An 18,517-nucleotide genomic window follows, 5' to 3' on the forward strand; every position below is an offset into this window, starting at 1 on the left:
TATCAGAATGTTGTAGTTACACTTTTTTTTTAAAAAAACCCATATTTTTCAAGCAAGCTGTTTATACTAATTCCAGTAAAAAAATTAAACCTTCCTAAGCTCCTGGATCTGTCTCTTCTCTCTCCCATTCCTCATTCTTAATTACTTCCACCTTCTCCCTTCTGAGAATTTGCAGGTTGATGGCAAAAGCGGTTCCAATGCCACACATCCTCAAGCCATATGGGTGCCATCTCCTTTTTTTTCCTCCCGTAGCTTGTTTTTCCATACGTTCTCCTAGTGCTCTGGGTCAGGACCACATGCCAAGTGTGATGTGCTATGGCTGGTACTTGGAAACAAGTGTGACACGCTATGGATGGAAACTTTCTCTCCAGATCACGTTATACTCTTCCCCACTCTTTGTTCCTTAGAACTTTCCTCTGGATTTTCCCAGTAGCCGTCTTTGGTAGATCCTGAACAAACTCCACCTGAAAGGCAAAACTGCTCACTTTTAGCCAAATGCATTCTGATTAATCTCCCAGGCACAAGGAAAGACACACTTTTGTTATGGCTGGGGTAAAAAGATGGGAAGCTGCACAGCTTGGGGCTGGGATGGTGAAATTCCTCACTACCCATCTTAGCTGACTGCACGGGCAGCACGTGCAGGGACAAGAACCACAGGCCTGAAGAGACGAGTGCTTCAGCTGTGCGGACAGGGAGTTACGGGTGTCCTTCCTGGCTGGGAGGGATAGATTCCAACGCCTCCGATGGCAGGAGGAACTTCCCCTTTGCTTTGGCTGAGAGTCTGAACAGAGCTCGGGGGAGGAACCAGTAAGAGCTGAACGCCTTGTCCATTCGAGTCGCTGTGAAAACCCGAGTATTTCATGAGAGGAAGACTAGACCCTGATACAGACAAGTTACATTACCATTTCCTCCCTTTGGGTCCTTTCTAGCACAGTGAACCCAAGGCTACAGCTGCAACAGACCCTGTAATTTACTTTTATTTTATTTTACTATGGTTGGAGCGGTTGTCAGAATGCAGTTGAAAAGAAGCCGAGGTAGGACAAAAACTGTTCAATTTTTAGATACAAAAAGAGAGAAGACCTGTCTTTTTGTGGTGTACTTACCTTCCTCGGATACTTGTAAGGTGCAGTCACCTTCTTGACGTGTTGCTGAAGCTCCCGAGTTAATTTTTCTGGATCGTGTGATACAAAAGCAGGAGCTAAAACAACGAAGGCTTTGACTACCTGTGCCACAAAAGTTAAGGGACTCCATTAACGTCCAGACGTGGGACTAACGGGATACATTTGCTGCCAAAACTGAGTATCGAAATTCCAAAATGCAAAAATTTGAGTTTTTTCTTTAATTTCCTTTTTACTTAGCTGCTTATTGCAGAATGCAATGTTATGAGGGACATATTCTGCAGCATAGGGTTTTTTGCTATTTTCCACTTTTTTTTCCCCTTAACTTTATACACCACTAAACTTTCAAAAAGTTGTAGAACAGACACAAAGACAGCTGAAAAGCTCACCCCAGGGCTCAAAGAAATGTTGCGAATTTGAAAAATATAAAAAGAAAAATTAAACACTCTGGATATCATCGTCACTGTGTGCCTAGTGACAAAAAGAGAAATAATCCAAATTCTATTCCTTAGACAAAAAGATGCCACAATAAATCTGAAGAGCCAAAGTTTTTTTTCCACATCACACCCTGCAAACAGGGAAATAATTCTGAAATTCTAAGATCTGTCAAGGTATGGGTTTAAATTTTTTTAACCCATTTTAATTTCAAAATCTAAAATGTATTTAATTCCAAGGAAGCCTAGTACATATAGGGAATTCGATGCTTAGAAAAAAAGTGCATTTCTTTCTGTATCTTTTTTTTTTTTTTTTTTTTCTTTTTCTTTTTACCTCCCCTCGAATTGGGTCAGGACTGCTGACAACAGCTGACTCTGAGACCGCGGGATGTTGTATTAATGCACTTTCCACTTCAAATGGGCCAATGCGATACCTAGGAGAAAAAGCAGATATGACAGCCGTAGCAAGCTAGCCATTCAATTGGTCTTCCCAGACTGAATTTTTACAGGCAAATGACCAAATCTAAAAGCAACTGACTTACCCAGAAGAATTAATTATATCGTCAGCCCTTCCAACAAACCAGATGTATCCTTCTTCATCCATAATTGCTCTGTCCCCAGTGACATAGAAATTTCCACACACAGAGGCAGCAGTTTTCTCTGGGTTGTCCTGACAACAATCAAATATTTTGAAAAATGTATCCGATTGTTAGTGAAATGTTATGCACTTACCTTGCAGTGATGCTAAAAATGATCAAGACAATTTTTTAACTTGTTCTCAAAACGAGCATGTTCAATGCTATCTTACGGTTTCAATTAAAAAACCACAGAGCTGCGTTCGTTAGCAGTTTTGTGGTAGAAATATGTGAGAGGTGGAAAAGAGCATCTGTGTATATGTGGATTCATGTTCTAGGGAAAAAAGGCCATGCTCTATCAAAATGCCCATCCATCACAAGAAATGACTAAAATGTATAACCCATTCTCTTCAGAGAAATGACTTCTCATTGCAGGGGGTTGCCACAATAACCTCCTGTCAATGGAAACTCCTAACCTTCAAAACACAAATGACGTGACCTACAGGAAAAACTTTGTTATCTACATTGATCTAGATTACACAGGAAAAACACCGTGACAACAGAAGACATAATGAAAAATTGAAGTAATAGCACTGAACCAAAACAGGGTTTTTATCACATAATGAGCAATTACTTTGTGCAAGTTGTTGTTTGAGCATGCTACAGATATCCAAATATTGTGGGGGTTCAGAAGAGGACTAAACACATAGATAGGTCCCCCAAAGCTTATTCAACATGATAGCTCAAATGCAGTGGAGACTATTTTTATATTTGCCTGGTTCTAGTGTTTCCTTAAGTATGTACTACAACTCAGCACCACCACAGATGGAATACTAGCTTAGATGAACCTTTGACCTGAACCAAACTGGCCTTTCTTCTGACACCTTTTTTTTAAAGCCTGTTCTGCTTTCAGAAGGTAGAGCATTTGAATTGTAATGTTAGACGACATATGCCACTTCCACCAAGCTATATGATCATCTACACTTGAGGGATTTGTGCTGTAGCTTGTCTTTATACTGTTGATCTTGTGCACGTTGTCTGTGTGACAGGCAACCATACAAAGGGTTTCTCTGACACCAGAGATATGTGCGTGCTGGAATGTGTAACTTTTAAAGATTTAAAAGATCGATCTGTGGGTACCTCTGACAGTGGTATGAGGCAATAAGATACCTGTGCTCTTTGGAAAGCCTCCCTGAGCTTCCAACATATTAGAGTAGCCTTTATGGGCTTCCTTCATTAATCCTTAACCAAGGACAGGAGTGGAATGGAAGGGTAAGGAGTGACCCACTGAACATGAAGCCCATGCCAACTGCCAGGTACAGGTCTGGAACAAGGTACCCCCTGGTTCACGTTGCATCTTGAAGTCCTACTCTGCCAGTCATTCTGTTCCTGGAATAGTAGAACAACGTACCGATCAGGCTCAAGGCCCTCAAGCAAACTAGTGAGTCCTTGTGAAGATCCTGGATGAAATCCTGCTCCTTGGGTAAGTCAACAGAACTTTGCCCTGGGTCTCTCTTGAGCTTCTCAGCAGGCACAGACCAACTCAGACTTACCAAGTACTCAGAGAACAGACAGAACGGTCGTCTCGGTTGAACTCTGATACCAATGTTGCCTTCTTCTCCCGCAGGCAGAACAGCCCCATGGTCATCTATGATCTGCGGAAAGGACACATCGTTATTGCTTTGATTAGCTCAGTGAAATACCTGTTATAGCACAGTGCAGGACAGAGAAGGGACACAGACAGCGTGCCCCTACTCTTGTACCCACAGCTGCAGCTGAGCTCAGATGTGACAATATCAACATACCTGCACGTCATAAGGGGGAACGGCTTTTCCCAAAGAGCCAGGTTTAATTTTCGTTCCTTTCATATTGGCACATATTGTCACCTGCATAATAGATTATTTATTTTTTTTTAAATTTGTGCAATGTCTTGTAGACATCTTAATCATTTGCATTAGGCACAACACCTCTTCATGACTTTGTGGTGACAAGGGCTGAATCAGGACTAAAGCACTGCAATTCTCCAGCACATCAGAGAGGGGTTGAGAGGCATTTCAGGTCAGCCCTGTGGAATGAGGTGGCTTGTGCTCAGTCTGAGCCAATGGGTTCTTCTGCAAACACTCGAATTTGCAAGACAGCAGATGTGAAATTATTACAGATCTGATTTCAATAATAGGACAATTAATTTGGGACCATATCAAGGGTAAGAGGAGAGAATGCCTGAAATCTGACTCTTAATAGCTTCGTTAACGTTCACTTACAGAGAAGTCTGGGATGTGAACTGATTTAATATTTTTCATTAAAACCTCAGACAGGCTAAATTGATACCCAGAGCAAATTATTTTTTTAGTTTTGCCTTTTAAGTAAAGATGATGAAGGGATCTACTACAAGTTATTTGATCTGAGGTAATCTCTGGCATGGTTTTTGCAGGGGGCTGAACTCTGTAGTCATAGTATTTCCTATAAACATTAAAATACGCAGCTAGTTGATTTGGGAGCTATATAATTATATATAGCCTCTTTTTAAAAAAAGTTCATTTAACTGATTCTCACCTTTTCCATTGATTTATCAAGCACATTGTGCCTCTGGTATTGCTACCTTTGAAAGGGCATCCTGCAAGAATTGATGCAAACGTACTGTTTCAGTCTGGCCATAACCTTCATGGATATCCAGCCCCGTCTGGATTTTCCACTTCGCCATCACTTCAGGATTGAGCGGCTCCCCTCCAGATACACAGTGTTTCAGACTCATGAACTTGTAGCTTGACAGGAACAGCAAATGAAATAACTTTCTTAACTTCTGAAAAGAGCAGTGAATGGTCTGAACTCAGCAGCCTCCCTCAACTTTCAAAGTAAGTATGCCTAAAACTTCCCAAGCTACTTTGGAAATGACAATAATCATCCTGTTCCACAGTCCTGGACTGGACTCCTAGATTGCTCACGTTACCCCTGAGGATAATGTGGTTCATCTCTCTGTCACTGGAAGGAGGTGTTTTGCTGGAAAAAGAGTGAGCAAAGGTGTTTTCTTGGAAGAGCTGACAAGAAAGGAGAAATCTGAACAAGCACATCAGATGTTCGTGGAAAAGCTGAGTTATGTGCCGACATCCAAGATCAAGTAAGACACTGAGAGTTTTTGAGAGCAAAAGGAAGGCTGAATAGGAACACAGAGCCTGACCCCTCTGCTAAACCAGCGTCGGCTTCCGTCAGGATGGAAGACCTACATAGGAGGAATAAGTGCCTTACCGAAGGAGTGAAAACTCCTTACAAATCACACTGCCTGCCTCTCTTAAGCTGAGTATTTTACAGTGTAACAAACCGGGGGGAACAGCTGCCAAATAACTCTCAGCACGTGAAGTTTTCTAACTGCTCACTTCATTCTCAAGGATATGGGAATGACTCCCCTGCACTCCAGTGCTGCCGGAAACCCTGACTTAAACTGAGCTGTGAACCAGAAGTTCAGAGGAAGCGACAACTTCAAAGAATCTCACTTGTTTCCTCTGTGCTGTCGTTTCAAAGACCCATTCCTGAAGCCTGATTGGCGTAAGCCGTGACTAGTTATTCTCGTAGTTCAGAACATAGCTTTTTTTTCTGAGAGCAAATTTTGCTCATTAGATTTCCTTTAATTGAAAAAAATGAAGCAACATAAGGAACTAAACAGCCAGAGCTGTCACAGCATTATATCCCAGGCTCCCTCCGGTAGCCCCGCAACACACAGATGTGCGGTACCTGCTCAAATCGTGTTGGACCAGCATGCGGTAGGCAGTGGGAGCAGTGCAGAAGGCAGTGATGGGGTATCTTGAGAGAGTCTAGAAAAACAGAAAGTTATTTTGTTGAAAAGCAAATGTAATGGCGAGTCTGTCCTTGTAAATGTGCAGGTGTTTAACACAACGTATGTGCTCAAATGTCTGCAAAATGAAAGCCATAAAAATGCAATATACGTTCCACACAGAGAACGACTACGGATTAGTGACTCTGAACCCTGACTGCGGAGTGGCTGTACCAGGCAGTCCCACTGCTGTAGAAAATACAGTACTTTCTGTCCAACAAAAATCACTCATGTAAAAGAATGACCACTGAGAGCAGGGCTTTCAGTTAAGATTGTTTTCTGCTTCCCAAGGCGACTGTGTCCCAGGCTCAAGACTAAGCAACAGTAGTGAGCTAGACCAAAGCTTTTCCAATTTTATTCTTGGGAAAGTCTGGGTCTCCTCTCAACACAAGAGGCCAATATTGAGGAGAACAGGCCAGCTGACTGGTTTTGTGAAGTGGCGGACAGGAACAACAGGCATTCGGGCGGCTCATTGAAAATTCAGGGTAAGAGGGCCCTGTTTCAGGTCTACGCCATACGCTGATTACTGGCCCATGCTCACTGAGCCCAAAGTAGCTGGAAGTCCGTACCTGAGGTGAGCTTTAGGCTAAGTATGGGACAAGACAGCAACGATCCTGAGTTCTTTTTATCCTGCATCTTTCACCACATCTCCTCTACACTGTAGTCCTGTCACACAGCCTCAGCAGGAGGGAAAACCTTGTTCTCTAACTCACTGGGCACCAAAGGGAGGGATGATTGCTTGGGATGTGGGAAGTACTATGTCCGCGGCCACAGAGCAGTGGGGACCCATGCACTGGAGCCCAGTTTGCTTGCTTCATTTATGCTAAACGGAAATAAAACTGACAGTATAAAATGTTATGCTTACCGCTGCAATAACTGCTGGTTTAAACTGTAGCAAACTGTGTACAAAGACACATGACCCACAGATCCATGGTGCAAAAACACTGCTCCAAGCTGACTTTACCCAGCCAGTATCAGAGGTATTCCACATTATATCTGAAGGAGTCAAGTTCAGCCAGTACCTGATGATAAAGCAGATACAAAAAAAAAAAAAAAAAAAAAAAGCTTCATAGAGAGAGAGACTCAGGCACATGTCACAGAGTAATTAAAGGAAAGGGCCGGAGGCTTCCATTAGAAGATGCAGTATCAAGTGAGGCTCTCTAGAAAGTTTGTAAGATTTGAGGAGAATCTTAAACATCCTCTTATTTCCTTTCATTCTCTCCTGTTTAACATTTCCAGCATTTGCTTTTCTCCTGAACAGTGCAAAACATCCTTGGCTTGAGTTGCTGAATCTGGATCTAGCTCAAAAAACGAACAGATCATTTGGAGTAGGCTTTCCTCACCTTGGGGATTAGAGACATCAGCTAAATCACAGTTTATTTCTCTAGGAACCTAACCAAATTACTTCTATGGACTCTATACCATCAACTTCCAACTCAGAATGCCTTGGGAAATGTATGCTTTCATGTTAATGACATTTCTCACTCCTTGGGAAGCATAAGTAAAAGATGTTCGATGAAAGCCAATCAGTACCAAGCCACAGATTCAAATCTGTGACTTTTAAGGTGTAATGCTATGGTCCAAGGTTGCTTTGGTTCTCAAGGAAGGTTTACATAATACTAAAGCACTCAACTGTATTTGGTTTTGCTATAAGGATGCTCCCCCTATTGCTACTCCACAGGCAGCCCTGAGTGACAGAACGCTGTTTGACAATCTCAGCTGAGTCTTCAAGAAGCTTTTAATAACGAGGGTTTCACCACGAGGGGAAAGGTGAGGAAGAAGCAAGATCCTACACTCATGAAATGCCTACGTTTACCGGAGTTTTTACAGTCACATTTTCAATTTAATTGTGATCAAGTCACTTAATCAGGACACTGGGAGCAACTGCAATGTATACCTGCCACTGACTGCAAATCCGATGCCATAACTGCTGTGGGACTGCACCACCATTTTTGGAGAGCCTGTACTTCCACTAGTAAAATAGATCAGCATTGGGTCTTGACTCCTTGTCTTGACACATTTATGGTCAGCAGATGTCACCCTTCAGAAGAAATAGTACGTGATGGTTACTACATGTAGTTTTTCACAAAGAAAACAGGACTTTTTAAGGTGATAAACAGGAAGACAGCCCAAAATTGTATCATCTCATTAAATAAATAGTTGCATCAGATACCACAGGTAAGAGTTAGAGAGAACATTTTCCTAGTCACAAGTGTGCTCTGTATGCCGTAACTTTCAAGATGTGAGCACCTACAACATATTCCAGTGACTTTTCTCTACAACTATCTTGCAAGGGCACTCAAGGTGCTTGTTACAGGACAGCAGGTAGATGCAAAACCAACTTCTGCCTCAACATGTGCCATCTCCCAGTCTGAAGTCAATGGGGGCCATATTCAGGCTACTATGCCAGGTAAGGTGGTCTTAGACACGTATTATACCATTTATGTTCAAGACATTGATGAACAATTCAGATTGTCTGGGCTACCAAGATAGCGAAGGGAAGAAATAACTGATGCCGTGGTAGCTGAGCACTGGGAGCTGGCAATGGGTACCTTTCTCATTGAATTCAAGAGGCGTTAGGCTGGCCTCTGGAAGACAAGTACAAAACAACTGCAAGATTAACACTCTGCGTGCTTGTCTTGTGATCACAGTAGAAGCAGAGAGCTTTTAAAAGCTGGCAGGCTGCTGAGTAAGGAGAAGCTGAAAGACCCGAATACAGCTCCCAAAAAGTGTGTTGGAGGGATCTGCACTTAATGCAGTGGTTACCGCGAGTTGGCAAAGGGATGCAAAAATGTAACTCATTTGGAAATTAATCCCAAAACTCAGCAATGTCACATGACTGATAGAGCTTCCTTCACCTCACAGGGATGATCGTAAAACAGCCGGACACTCACGCAAAGAGTTCTTTGAGGTTCAGCCACCCATCTCTGCTCCCTTTGGCTACAATTAGTTTGCTTTTCAGAAACTGGCAGTCAGGCATGACAGATTCCACTGCAGGTGCCAGTGTATCATTGGTAATGATGCACTTGGCCTTCGAAGCCTGGAGTCGGTATAAGATGTCTTTGGCTGTTAATTGGGATGTTCCTGGAATAAAGACAATTCCTGGAAAAAAGCAACAAGCAATTTAGAAAATTGACCGTTTCTCTTTATTATGTTCACAGGACATGACCCCAGCCATAGAAAAGCTGAGCTACTTGCCAAAAACTTATTCTTTGAGAAACAGGAGTCAAGTATAACTCATGTTTGAAGGCAGAGTTTGGGTGAATTTGTGGCATAGGAATGACCTGGGATCATCTGGCTCTGAAAGACCTCCAAACCTTGCAGCACTAAGGTTGAGTTTTCTGTCATCCATATTAAAGGTATTGAGATCATGAGTAAGATCTAGATTTAAAGTGGTTTTGAGCACTTCCTTCATGATTCATAACTCAGGAAGTGTTGAGATGATCATCCTCTTAGTTAAGTATATGAATAAAGCCAGCATTTGGATTATATTTACATCTGGAATAAAGCCATTATTCATATCAATAAGGAATTAATACCTCTGATATGGGATAAATAGATTGAGGTCAGGTAGCTTACATACATTGACTCAGTCAACAACCCCCTCAAGCTTGGATCCTCTTTTTCCCAAGGATTTCAATAGACTTGACCTACAGACTGATTTCCGTCTTCTTGCACCTTCAGAAGTGTCTACCAAATTTCACAATTGGGAAACTGAGGCACTGAGATACTGAACAATACTCCCACATCACAGTCCAGAAAATCTTGGATATGGTAGAATTGGATTCCCTGTGTCTTACCACCATTTACAACCTGCAAGAATCACAGAGCTTAAAAGTGGGACAAAAATACTTGATCATGGCGCTGTTGATGCTGAGTTGTTCCATCATGGATATTTAGCAGTCTAAAAATGCAATAGGTCAAATTCTTCCTAAGAATTTGCAAAACTGTAACAACAGAGCAAAAAAATACTGTATTGAATTATTAACCAGTCTAGTCATATAACTTACTGCATTAAAACTGTCCACACTGATAACGTATCTGGTCAAATCTGGCCTCAGATTGTAACCATTCAACCTTTAGCAGCTTCAACTGAGGATGCCATTTACCTGGATCGTGTCTGGCAGCACCTAATACAATGGTGCTTTGGTTCCTGGGTGGGTGCTGCCAGTTCTCCTTCTATGCCAAAGCTGAATTGTACAGGGCACAGCAGCATATTCCTGCTTACTTTTTTTTTTTTTTTTTCAAATTAGCATATTTTTTGTATCTTTTATTAATTTTCTTTCTGCATCCAGGAGATCAGTAAGGTTACTCACCTGTCCGCATGCAGGCTACATTCAGGAGCCACCATTCAGGAACACGAGGCAGAACTGCTATGACTCTGTCTCCTCTCTGCAAACCACACACCTCAGAAAGTATATTAGCTGCTTTCCTAGACAGAAATCCCAACTCTTCGAAGCTCCACTTCAGCTCCTCTCCCTCATCATTTACCCACCAAAAAGCTGGATTTGCTGGTCGTCTTCCATCCTAGAACGCAACAGAAGATATTAAAATAAGACAACAAACCTTAAAAGGTTTCATTTCAATCCAAAATAACTCAGACTAAGCAAATCATCCCTGGCGACTAGTCTTTTAAAGTGATACCTGTATTTCTGACAAAGAAAATAAAATAGTGCATTCTGCTCTGCAACTAATACTATCCAGTATCCATCAGGAAAATTGATTCGTATCATCTGAGATTTGTTCCAACGTCTATGAAGTAAAAGAAAAATACTACCTTTTCCAGTCGTGACCACTCATCTAAGACATCACTTGCAAAGTTGAAATATTCCGGCAGTTCCTTTTTACACTGGTTTATAGAATCATAATACGAAATAATTTGAGATGTAAGAAGCCTGTTGCATCCATGGAATAATCTGCAAGGTGACCAGAATATCCGCAAACACTGAGGAATCCATGCTTTAATAAATGTTCTCATGATAAATGATGTTTTATCAGACAGTGGGGAAAAAATCAGATGCACATCTACAGGAATCAGTCATCTGAAATAAAAGAAAATACATTTTAAAACAGCCAGGTATTGGATACTGTCTAGTTTGTGACGGTGGATAAATTAATGCAAATCAGCTTGAATAAATAGGTTGTTTGCCTGCCTCCTCATTTTTGCCCATTATTTTATATGATTCTTAAAATAAGTGTTCCTCCTTTTCTGGCAAAGAGATTGTGCACAGCTTTTTCATTATAATCTTTGTCCTCAGTCAGCTGATGAATGAATCTCATATCTCATCTCTAAACTTTCACTTGCCAGTCCTTTTTTAAATATCTATCTCTTGATTCCTGTAAATTTTATCTTTTATTTTGCCTGCTTACAGAAATAAAATGCCACTAGTTAAAGTGTTTTGAGGACGCTTTATCACCTTGATTTACAACGGTCTCTGTAATTATGCTATGTCTTAAATATACACTAGATGGCGATTCGCACTGAACTTACGCACCAATAAAACTGATGAGTCTCTGATCTACTAGGCGAGCAAAGGTGAAGTGCCAAACACTTCCATTTGCTTTGCACTTCAAGCTGAAGTGCGCAACTTTGAAAAAGACACACGTCGTAAAACAAACCTGCAAAGAAAATTCCAGCACTTCCAGTTTCTCCTAGTCTTTCCTACACCACATACAGGTACCTGTGGAAGAGACAGAATGGATGGTGCTGCAGTTATTTAAAGCCCAGCTGTGGAAGTCAAGAAAACTGGATCTTCACTCAAAGATGCAGAATCTTCTGATAAACTTGTTTGGAGTGTAATCAAGTCCTTAAGAATCTACCCACCACATTAAATCTAACGGAATCTTTCCGTCAATTCAATACAGCCAGCTTTGCTTTTAAACCTTTCTGTGCCACGACCTTCTCCTTATTTAACAGCCAACAGTACAGGTACATCTCCGAGGGATCCTACGTAGCTACTTTTACCTTTGCATTGGGTATTGCAAGCATAGATGTAGTGACAGCTTAAGGTCTTCAATGCCAATAAATGACAATAACTGACATCGCTCTAAAAACACTGTAGTAGTGAGGCAAATCAGAGAAAGGCAAACAGAAGGTGCTCCCAGGTGAGGCACGTGTCAATGGATTTCCAGGGTGTGAGTGGTAACAAGGCAGAAGGCCCAAGAATTGTACTTATCCTGTATCCAGCATCTCCTGCTGACTGGCCTGTGACTTCTGCAGAAGGCAGATTTTCCATAGCTCTCAAACTGTAAAGCTCAAAATGAAAGAGCCAGACTAGTTAGCACTGATGAAGAAATGTGCAGAAACGTGACCTAATCTGCTGCATGCCTAAAAGAAAGTATCGTACTTCACAAGTTTCAATATTCTGCTCAGTTCTGCTAAATCCCACTCCCTTCCTCATTGCAAATCCGTCCTGGCAGGACTGACTGCTGTATGATCCTCCTCTTACTGCAGCTTATTTCAGAGAGGTTAGAAGCCCTTTCCAAAATGGTGCCTATTTCCTGGTAGGAGGTTTCCAGGAGGGATTTGAGTTGACTGCTATTTGTTTCAGTGGAAAACCAGCTCTCTAAGGAAATGGTTTGGTCATCCTACCTGTGCTCTGGGGGCCTTAGGCTGTGTTCTGAGCTTACAACACGAGCTGTTCAGATCAAACAGGCCTTGTTAGTTTTCCTTCTTCTGAAGGATGCTTTTTAAACCTCCTAGGATGTCACTTTAAAGACACCTTTGGAAAAGAGCCTGTTATGAAGAAAAAAAGACCACAAAGTCAAACAGGAGACTCTTATCTTTCTGCCTTTTTTTTTCCTTAGTACCTGATTGCTGCATCTGTATTTATGTGTGATCTTATCTTGCGAGCAGCCTGAATACACAGCTCCCCCCCCCCCACCCCGCCCCGATTTCATTAGGCACCCTGCACGAGTGCTAATAGAACACATCTCAAGGTGCTTTACAACCCAAAGCCTTTGAGATTGATAGGAAGGAGTTCACTTGGAACCCAGCCCCACTCGCACCAGGCACAAAAACAACTTAGAGTGAAGCAATATGCCACCCAAGATCCTTCACCCCCAAGAAAATGGAGGCTACTACATCAACCACCATTACAAACATCCCTTCCTGTTGGCAGTATCATCCCTCCTGATACCAGCGTTTTCATCTAAGGGCATGAAGCAGCACTTACCACTCCTCAAGAGGAAGGAAGAGTCATTATTTGGGGCCATTTCTTCAGCTCTCAGTTTGGTTCTACTGATCTGGACACACCTGGCCTCAAGTCAGCTCTGTCCTTGCCTGTGCCAACAGAACAACCACCAGAATACCTGGTCCCCTCTAGAGAGGCTACAGCTTTGGATGCACAGTTCACAAATTCTGGCATGTTTCCAGGGTCAAAGATGTTTCTGCTACAATTACAGGCTGGCAGATATTTACAGAAACAACCATTTGTTAGTAAATGGTGCCTTCCTAATCTTCTTGTAAGATATTTCTTAAAATGTTCTGAAAAGACTAGCTAGGGAGGCCTCATAGCGCACAGACACAGTTGATAGCTATCCTAAGGATGAAATAGTACATTTGGTCCCTCCAGTGTACTGTACAGATATTAGCTACCACTGAAAACCAATGGCAAAATCTTCTGGTTTAACCCACAAAGTAGTGTATTACTTGAGCTACAACTTGGCACGTAAGCAGAGATGGGAGCCTCACTTGAGTAGCCGAGGCACTCAAGAAATACAGAATTTAAAATTACAAATGCAAAGCAATGCGAGTTTTTCCCTGAGTCATCATGCTCTGAATCAGATCCATAACAAGTAGCTCCGTAAGTGCAACAGACAACCAAGTACTAAGCAGAGGAGCAGCCCTCAAATGCTGTCCCTGGTACCTCACTTACTGTTTGGTCTGCAGCTCCGCGCTGGGTAACGGTGACAAGAGCAGGCTGTCTCATTGGAGAGGCGCACTATGAATCGATCGGTGCTTCTGCAAGCGTTTCCTCCCGTGCTCTCTCACCCTCTCCCCAGGGTTCTGATTATTTACAGAAAGAGTAAACCCACCTTCCCCACAGATCCTTTATTTCCAAACACTGCTAAAGATGGGAAGTAATTAACTACATTAATCTTCCCGTGGAAAGGTGCACTTGGCTCCGCTGGTGGTAGACTCTGTTATCAACCTTATCAGCCTTGTAGTTTGGCTGATACAACAGCAGCCATTTGAGCAGCAAACCCTGCTGCTTAGTGCTCCTTTGCTTCTTTCTTTCTCAGTAACTGAAGAAAGGCAGGACAGGATGAAGACACATCAGTTTTTCCTTCTGCCGTTATTGTTTCTCACAGGCTTCCCTGCAGCAGACAGCGTAAGCCCAAATGAAACAAAGCCAAAGAAAGCCAAACTCTCCAAAATAAAAAAGGAGAACAATGTACTCTTGCTGAAAAAGAGCAACTTTGACAGAGCATTGAAGGAAACCAAGTACCTGCTGGTGGAGTTCTGTGAGTATCAATTTTCGCTGTCTTTTACCCTGATGGCTCACAGAGCATGACCGATGCTGGGGCACTCAGGTATGCTTGTTTTACTGTTGCTTTGCCTTCTAGTAGTCCTTGTTTGTTGGGTTTTTCCCTCCATGTATCTATTTCTGACCCTAACTACAGTAATTTATTCCTTTTTGGGGTCGTTAAATACCAGTCTGCTACATAAGATGGATACTGCGAGTAAGATGGGTCCTCACACACAGTGCTGAGTTGGCATTCTCTGCTTCCACTGCCTAATTTTACAAGTATGTGTTTCACAGCAGTGATGGGTGAAACTCTAAGTATTAAAAAAAAAAAGTCATACATTTTCATCGGCGCTTTGTATGAGGTTTTTGCTGGATGGCATCTCTCCTCTGTGAGTGTTTGGGCTTCAGGGAATGTCTTTTTACAACATTTTGGTGTCTGTAATTGCATTATATTGGACTCTTTCCCTGAAATTATCACTTGATTAGGTGGAGGACGGTTTGTGGTTTTTCTATTAGGTTCATGTTTGTTCCTCATGGGGAGGGGGCCTTTTGAGTAACTAACTTTGTTAGAAGGTCTGGCCATCTGAGCCCTACAGAAAGTAAATCACACAAGCAAAAGCCAGAAGGGATATTCTCGAGATGTTACCCATCTGAAAGTTCAGATGCTGCATAGTTCCCGCCCTGCAAACACGGAGTTGTGTTTCCTAGCAGCCTGCTGGTAGCAGAAACTCTTCCGTCTGCATAAGACAGCAAAAGCTTTGTCTCTGTTGCTTGGGCTTGACCTTGCTTCACTGTGCCACACAGTGAGCTGAGCTCAGTGCACACGTCCACTTAGCCCTAAATTATGCAAACACCTTGCAAACTAGCCCTCCCTGGGGGGCAGGCATCAGAGACCGGCACAAGCTGAAAAACCCAATCCATCCCACATTTGGAAGGGATATTTGAAATTAAGGCAATATCCTAACTTTGCAGAAGTGCATGTAATTTGTTCTTTTGCTTCACTACCAAACCTAGGTGGTGGTGATGATGATGATAATAATAACTAGTAGTAGCAGCAGTGTAGGTCAATCTGAAATGAAAGCACTTGTATTTTTCCAACACCAAAACCTAAAATACACTAACAGATTAATGAAACTAAAAAATATGTTTGGATCATACCAAACATTTCATCAATCCTGAAACAAACTTATGAAGCTTTAAATATTTTTAAAACTTTCTGAACAATCATGTTAAAGTTTTAAAGAACTTTCTAAGACTTTTAAACACTTTTGAAAGCGTTGATTTTATTTTTTAATTGTGGAGGGTTTAAAGCTATTTGCCAAATTCAGTCTGCAGTTGTGAACTGTTCTGATCTCTCTGAAGATAAAGTATTTTTTCACCAAAATAGTGCATCCGAAAAACCTTAGTCAAGCTCTATTCTCAGCTTTGTAAGAGCTGATTCAAAGCACAGAACCTAAATGTCCAGGTCAGAGACGAGCTTGCAGCCAAACCTCCTTAGGATGGCTGAGCTGATCATAGAATCACAGAATGGTTTGGGTTGGAAGAGACCTAAAGATCATCTAGTTCCAACCCCCCTGCTGCGGGCAGGGACACCCTCAACTAGACCACGTTGCCCAACAACGAGACATCACAACACACTTCAGGATTTCAACCTAATACTGAATGGAAAGAAGACGTGACAACAGTTTCATAAAAAGACAAGAGATGCAGAACGAATTTTTCAGAATACAGTAGCCCAGGGATTTGGGCACTCAAAGGATGTGGGAGATGCAAATCAGGATTTCTTCCCTCTGCTTCAGGGCAGAGTCTCGGACTTCTCTCTCTGATATCCCACCACCCTCACAGCTGGATTTCTTCAGAAGGGAAGGACAGACACGTTCTTCCATTCCACACTGCATCTTCCAAAAATGTCGGAGATGAAACACTGCTCCTCAACCACACCTTGCTCCAGTGATCCCCACTGCCTTCTGGTTTGGATTCAAGGTCACCATGTCTATCTGAAGGCCTTACTGAAAACTTGTGGATTGCCTTTCCACCGCAAACCATAAAGGCATCTACAGTCCCTGCAGGGAATTACGGAGTCACTCACGAGAGTGGTGAGCTCCACAGCCCGGATACGTTATCTAGAAATCCCTGGCCTCAATCTCAACAGCTCCCTTTGAGACATGCCACTGAACAGCCTCTGCGGTGGTGAAAAACTATCCTGCAGCAAGCCACTGCCCCGGGATGTAGAAAACCCAAGTCCACAGTGCCGAACCAGCTGGTTCATTCCCTGTAATCATTTGCATTGCCACGGCACAAAGAGACAAAGATGGGACACGCGCATGCACCTGCATAGAGAAGCCATAAAGCCCTAACATTTTATGTCCTACTCCTTAAAACAGGCTATCTAAATAAACAATCTGTGTGAACATGGAACTATTAAGGGAACTTAGATAATGAGACACAAAGCAATATTCCACAGATCACACAGGAAATCGGTGGGGCTGCCAGAATTAGCTTCAGAAATCCAGAACGAATGCAAGACCTGAGACCTTTCCCTTCTCGACCCATTCTCAATCACAGAGACACAGTCAGAGAACAGGAAGGAATCCCACACTTCCCAGGAAGTGGGATTTGTTCTGGTGCTGTACCAACATGGGGAACAGTTTGAGCTCCCAACTTCGATTCAACACTCTAGGATCTGCCTTAGGCCTATCAATCATGAGAAAACCCCAACGCTTTCCCTGTTGCACACCATTATCTACTTACCAGTCCCACAATATTTATCAGGAGAGGCCTGCTTTGATGTCTTCTGCCCAGCGACTCCCAAGTCCTCCTAATGCCCTTCAGTTCCACCCTCACAGTGTCCCAGGCCTGCCTTCTTTCAGGCAAGGTTTACTATAAAACCATGTGCTGCCTTTCTGCCAAACAGCGTCAGGCAACCCTCCGGAGCTGAGCAAAGTGCACAGGGCAGGTACCCAGCACGGAAGCAAAGTAATGACCCAGAAATCCGGCACTCTTCTGCCCTCATCCCAACTGCGTTGTGCAACAGGAAAGTAGCTGAAGGGGCAGCATAAAGAGGGTGAGGAAGGACGGAGGAACAGAGGTTCCAGCTTCTCTTTGGTTTTCGGGAAGGCAGAGAGAACTACGTCTGAAAAAACGCAAGCAGCAGGCAGCGATGTGCCTGCTGTCCCATGGACGCGAGCCCTGCCGCCTGTCCAGCTGATTTACGTGCCCCACATGTGCTAAGAGCACCTCATCTCAACGCTCAACCAGAAGGGCCCAGAAGGTCTGTGGCATCTCCCCATCCACAGTAAACTGACCTAAATATCACACATGCCTATTAGCACAGCGAATGTAGAGCACTTGCCACGAGCAGAAGGTAGATCTTACCTCAGTGTTGCCTACATGGGAGAGTTTTATTGTTTATACTATACATTAGCTGAATATAATTCCCTGTGCTGACTTGCATTGCAGAATATTATTGCTTTTAAAAAAACACCCCAAAATCCCAAGCACTCTAACAAATATCCTCATCGCAGGGACAATAAACTTTGTACACTTATAAACACAAACACTAAAAGCCCTGCTGCACGCCACGGCAAACTGTAACCAGCTGAAGCCATGTATTAACTTCCTCTGGTTTTCCCAGGGACAGCAACTGCCTGAATGCAGTAAAGCACATCTCCTGTTTCATTTCTCTTCAAAAGCCTTTCATAAACCTTTCCAATTTTCTGTTGTCAGAATGGTTTTCACAGGACTTTGCAACTGTCCCATATTTCTCCATATGAGAATAGTCCTCAGATCCCCCAAACGGTACGGCAAATACCATTCACATTTAAGGCTTTCCCAGGCCAGAGAGGCAGAAAAAGCCCACAATATGCTCCAGCCCGGGGTAAAACACAGTGCATCAGCCCTCATCAGCAACTCGCCGTACTGTGACTGAGAGGGGACACGTTAAATGTACCCAAATGCACTGTTTCTGCAAAGAAGCGGGTATTAAGCTGTTCTTCATTTTCGCTGGCAACATAATGGGTTTAAAAGCAGCAGACACCATAGACAGGGATAAAGACGAATCTTTTTCTGGAAGGCTAATAACGATGCACTGGAG

General features: G+C 42.8%; 2 protein-coding genes across 4 annotated transcripts in view; one reads left to right on the top strand and one right to left on the bottom strand.

Annotated features, from left to right (window-relative positions):
• Window positions 1–42: 42 nt before the first annotated feature.
• On the bottom strand, window positions 43–17,331 carry LOC104629212 (acyl-coenzyme A synthetase ACSM3, mitochondrial). Of its 3 annotated transcripts, none has more exons than XM_075767455.1 (15): window positions 17,176–17,312; window positions 12,546–12,689; window positions 10,731–10,995; window positions 10,270–10,480; window positions 8,848–9,055; window positions 7,851–7,994; window positions 6,819–6,975; window positions 5,854–5,933; window positions 4,766–4,889; window positions 3,933–4,013; window positions 3,681–3,782; window positions 2,095–2,222; window positions 1,887–1,986; window positions 1,104–1,223; window positions 43–464 (listed from the first exon to the last, which is right to left on the bottom strand). In XM_075767455.1, the coding sequence occupies exons 3-15, from the start codon at window positions 10,929–10,931 to the stop codon at window positions 378–380; spliced, it is 1,743 nt and encodes a 580-aa protein (XP_075623570.1). In that variant the 5' UTR covers window positions 10,932–10,995; window positions 12,546–12,689; window positions 17,176–17,312; the 3' UTR covers window positions 43–377. The 3 variants fall into 3 exon arrangements, with proteins under 3 accessions (XP_075623570.1, XP_075623571.1, XP_075623569.1); XM_075767456.1 differs by lacking the exon at window positions 17,176–17,312 and adding an exon at window positions 13,831–13,848; XM_075767454.1 differs by lacking the exon at window positions 12,546–12,689 and having other exon boundaries at window positions 17,176–17,331.
• Window positions 13,838–18,517, top strand: part of PDILT (protein disulfide isomerase like, testis expressed) — a 28,187-nt gene continuing 23,507 nt past the window's right edge. The window contains 2 exon segments of the mRNA XM_075767459.1: window positions 13,838–14,067; window positions 14,198–14,419. Coding sequence (XP_075623574.1) covers window positions 13,899–14,067; window positions 14,198–14,419 — 391 coding nt within the window. The 5' untranslated portion in view covers window positions 13,838–13,898.

This window comes from Balearica regulorum, chromosome 15 (genome assembly GCF_011004875.1).
Source record: "Balearica regulorum gibbericeps isolate bBalReg1 chromosome 15, bBalReg1.pri, whole genome shotgun sequence".
Classification (NCBI taxonomy): domain Eukaryota; kingdom Metazoa; phylum Chordata; class Aves; order Gruiformes; family Gruidae; genus Balearica; species Balearica regulorum.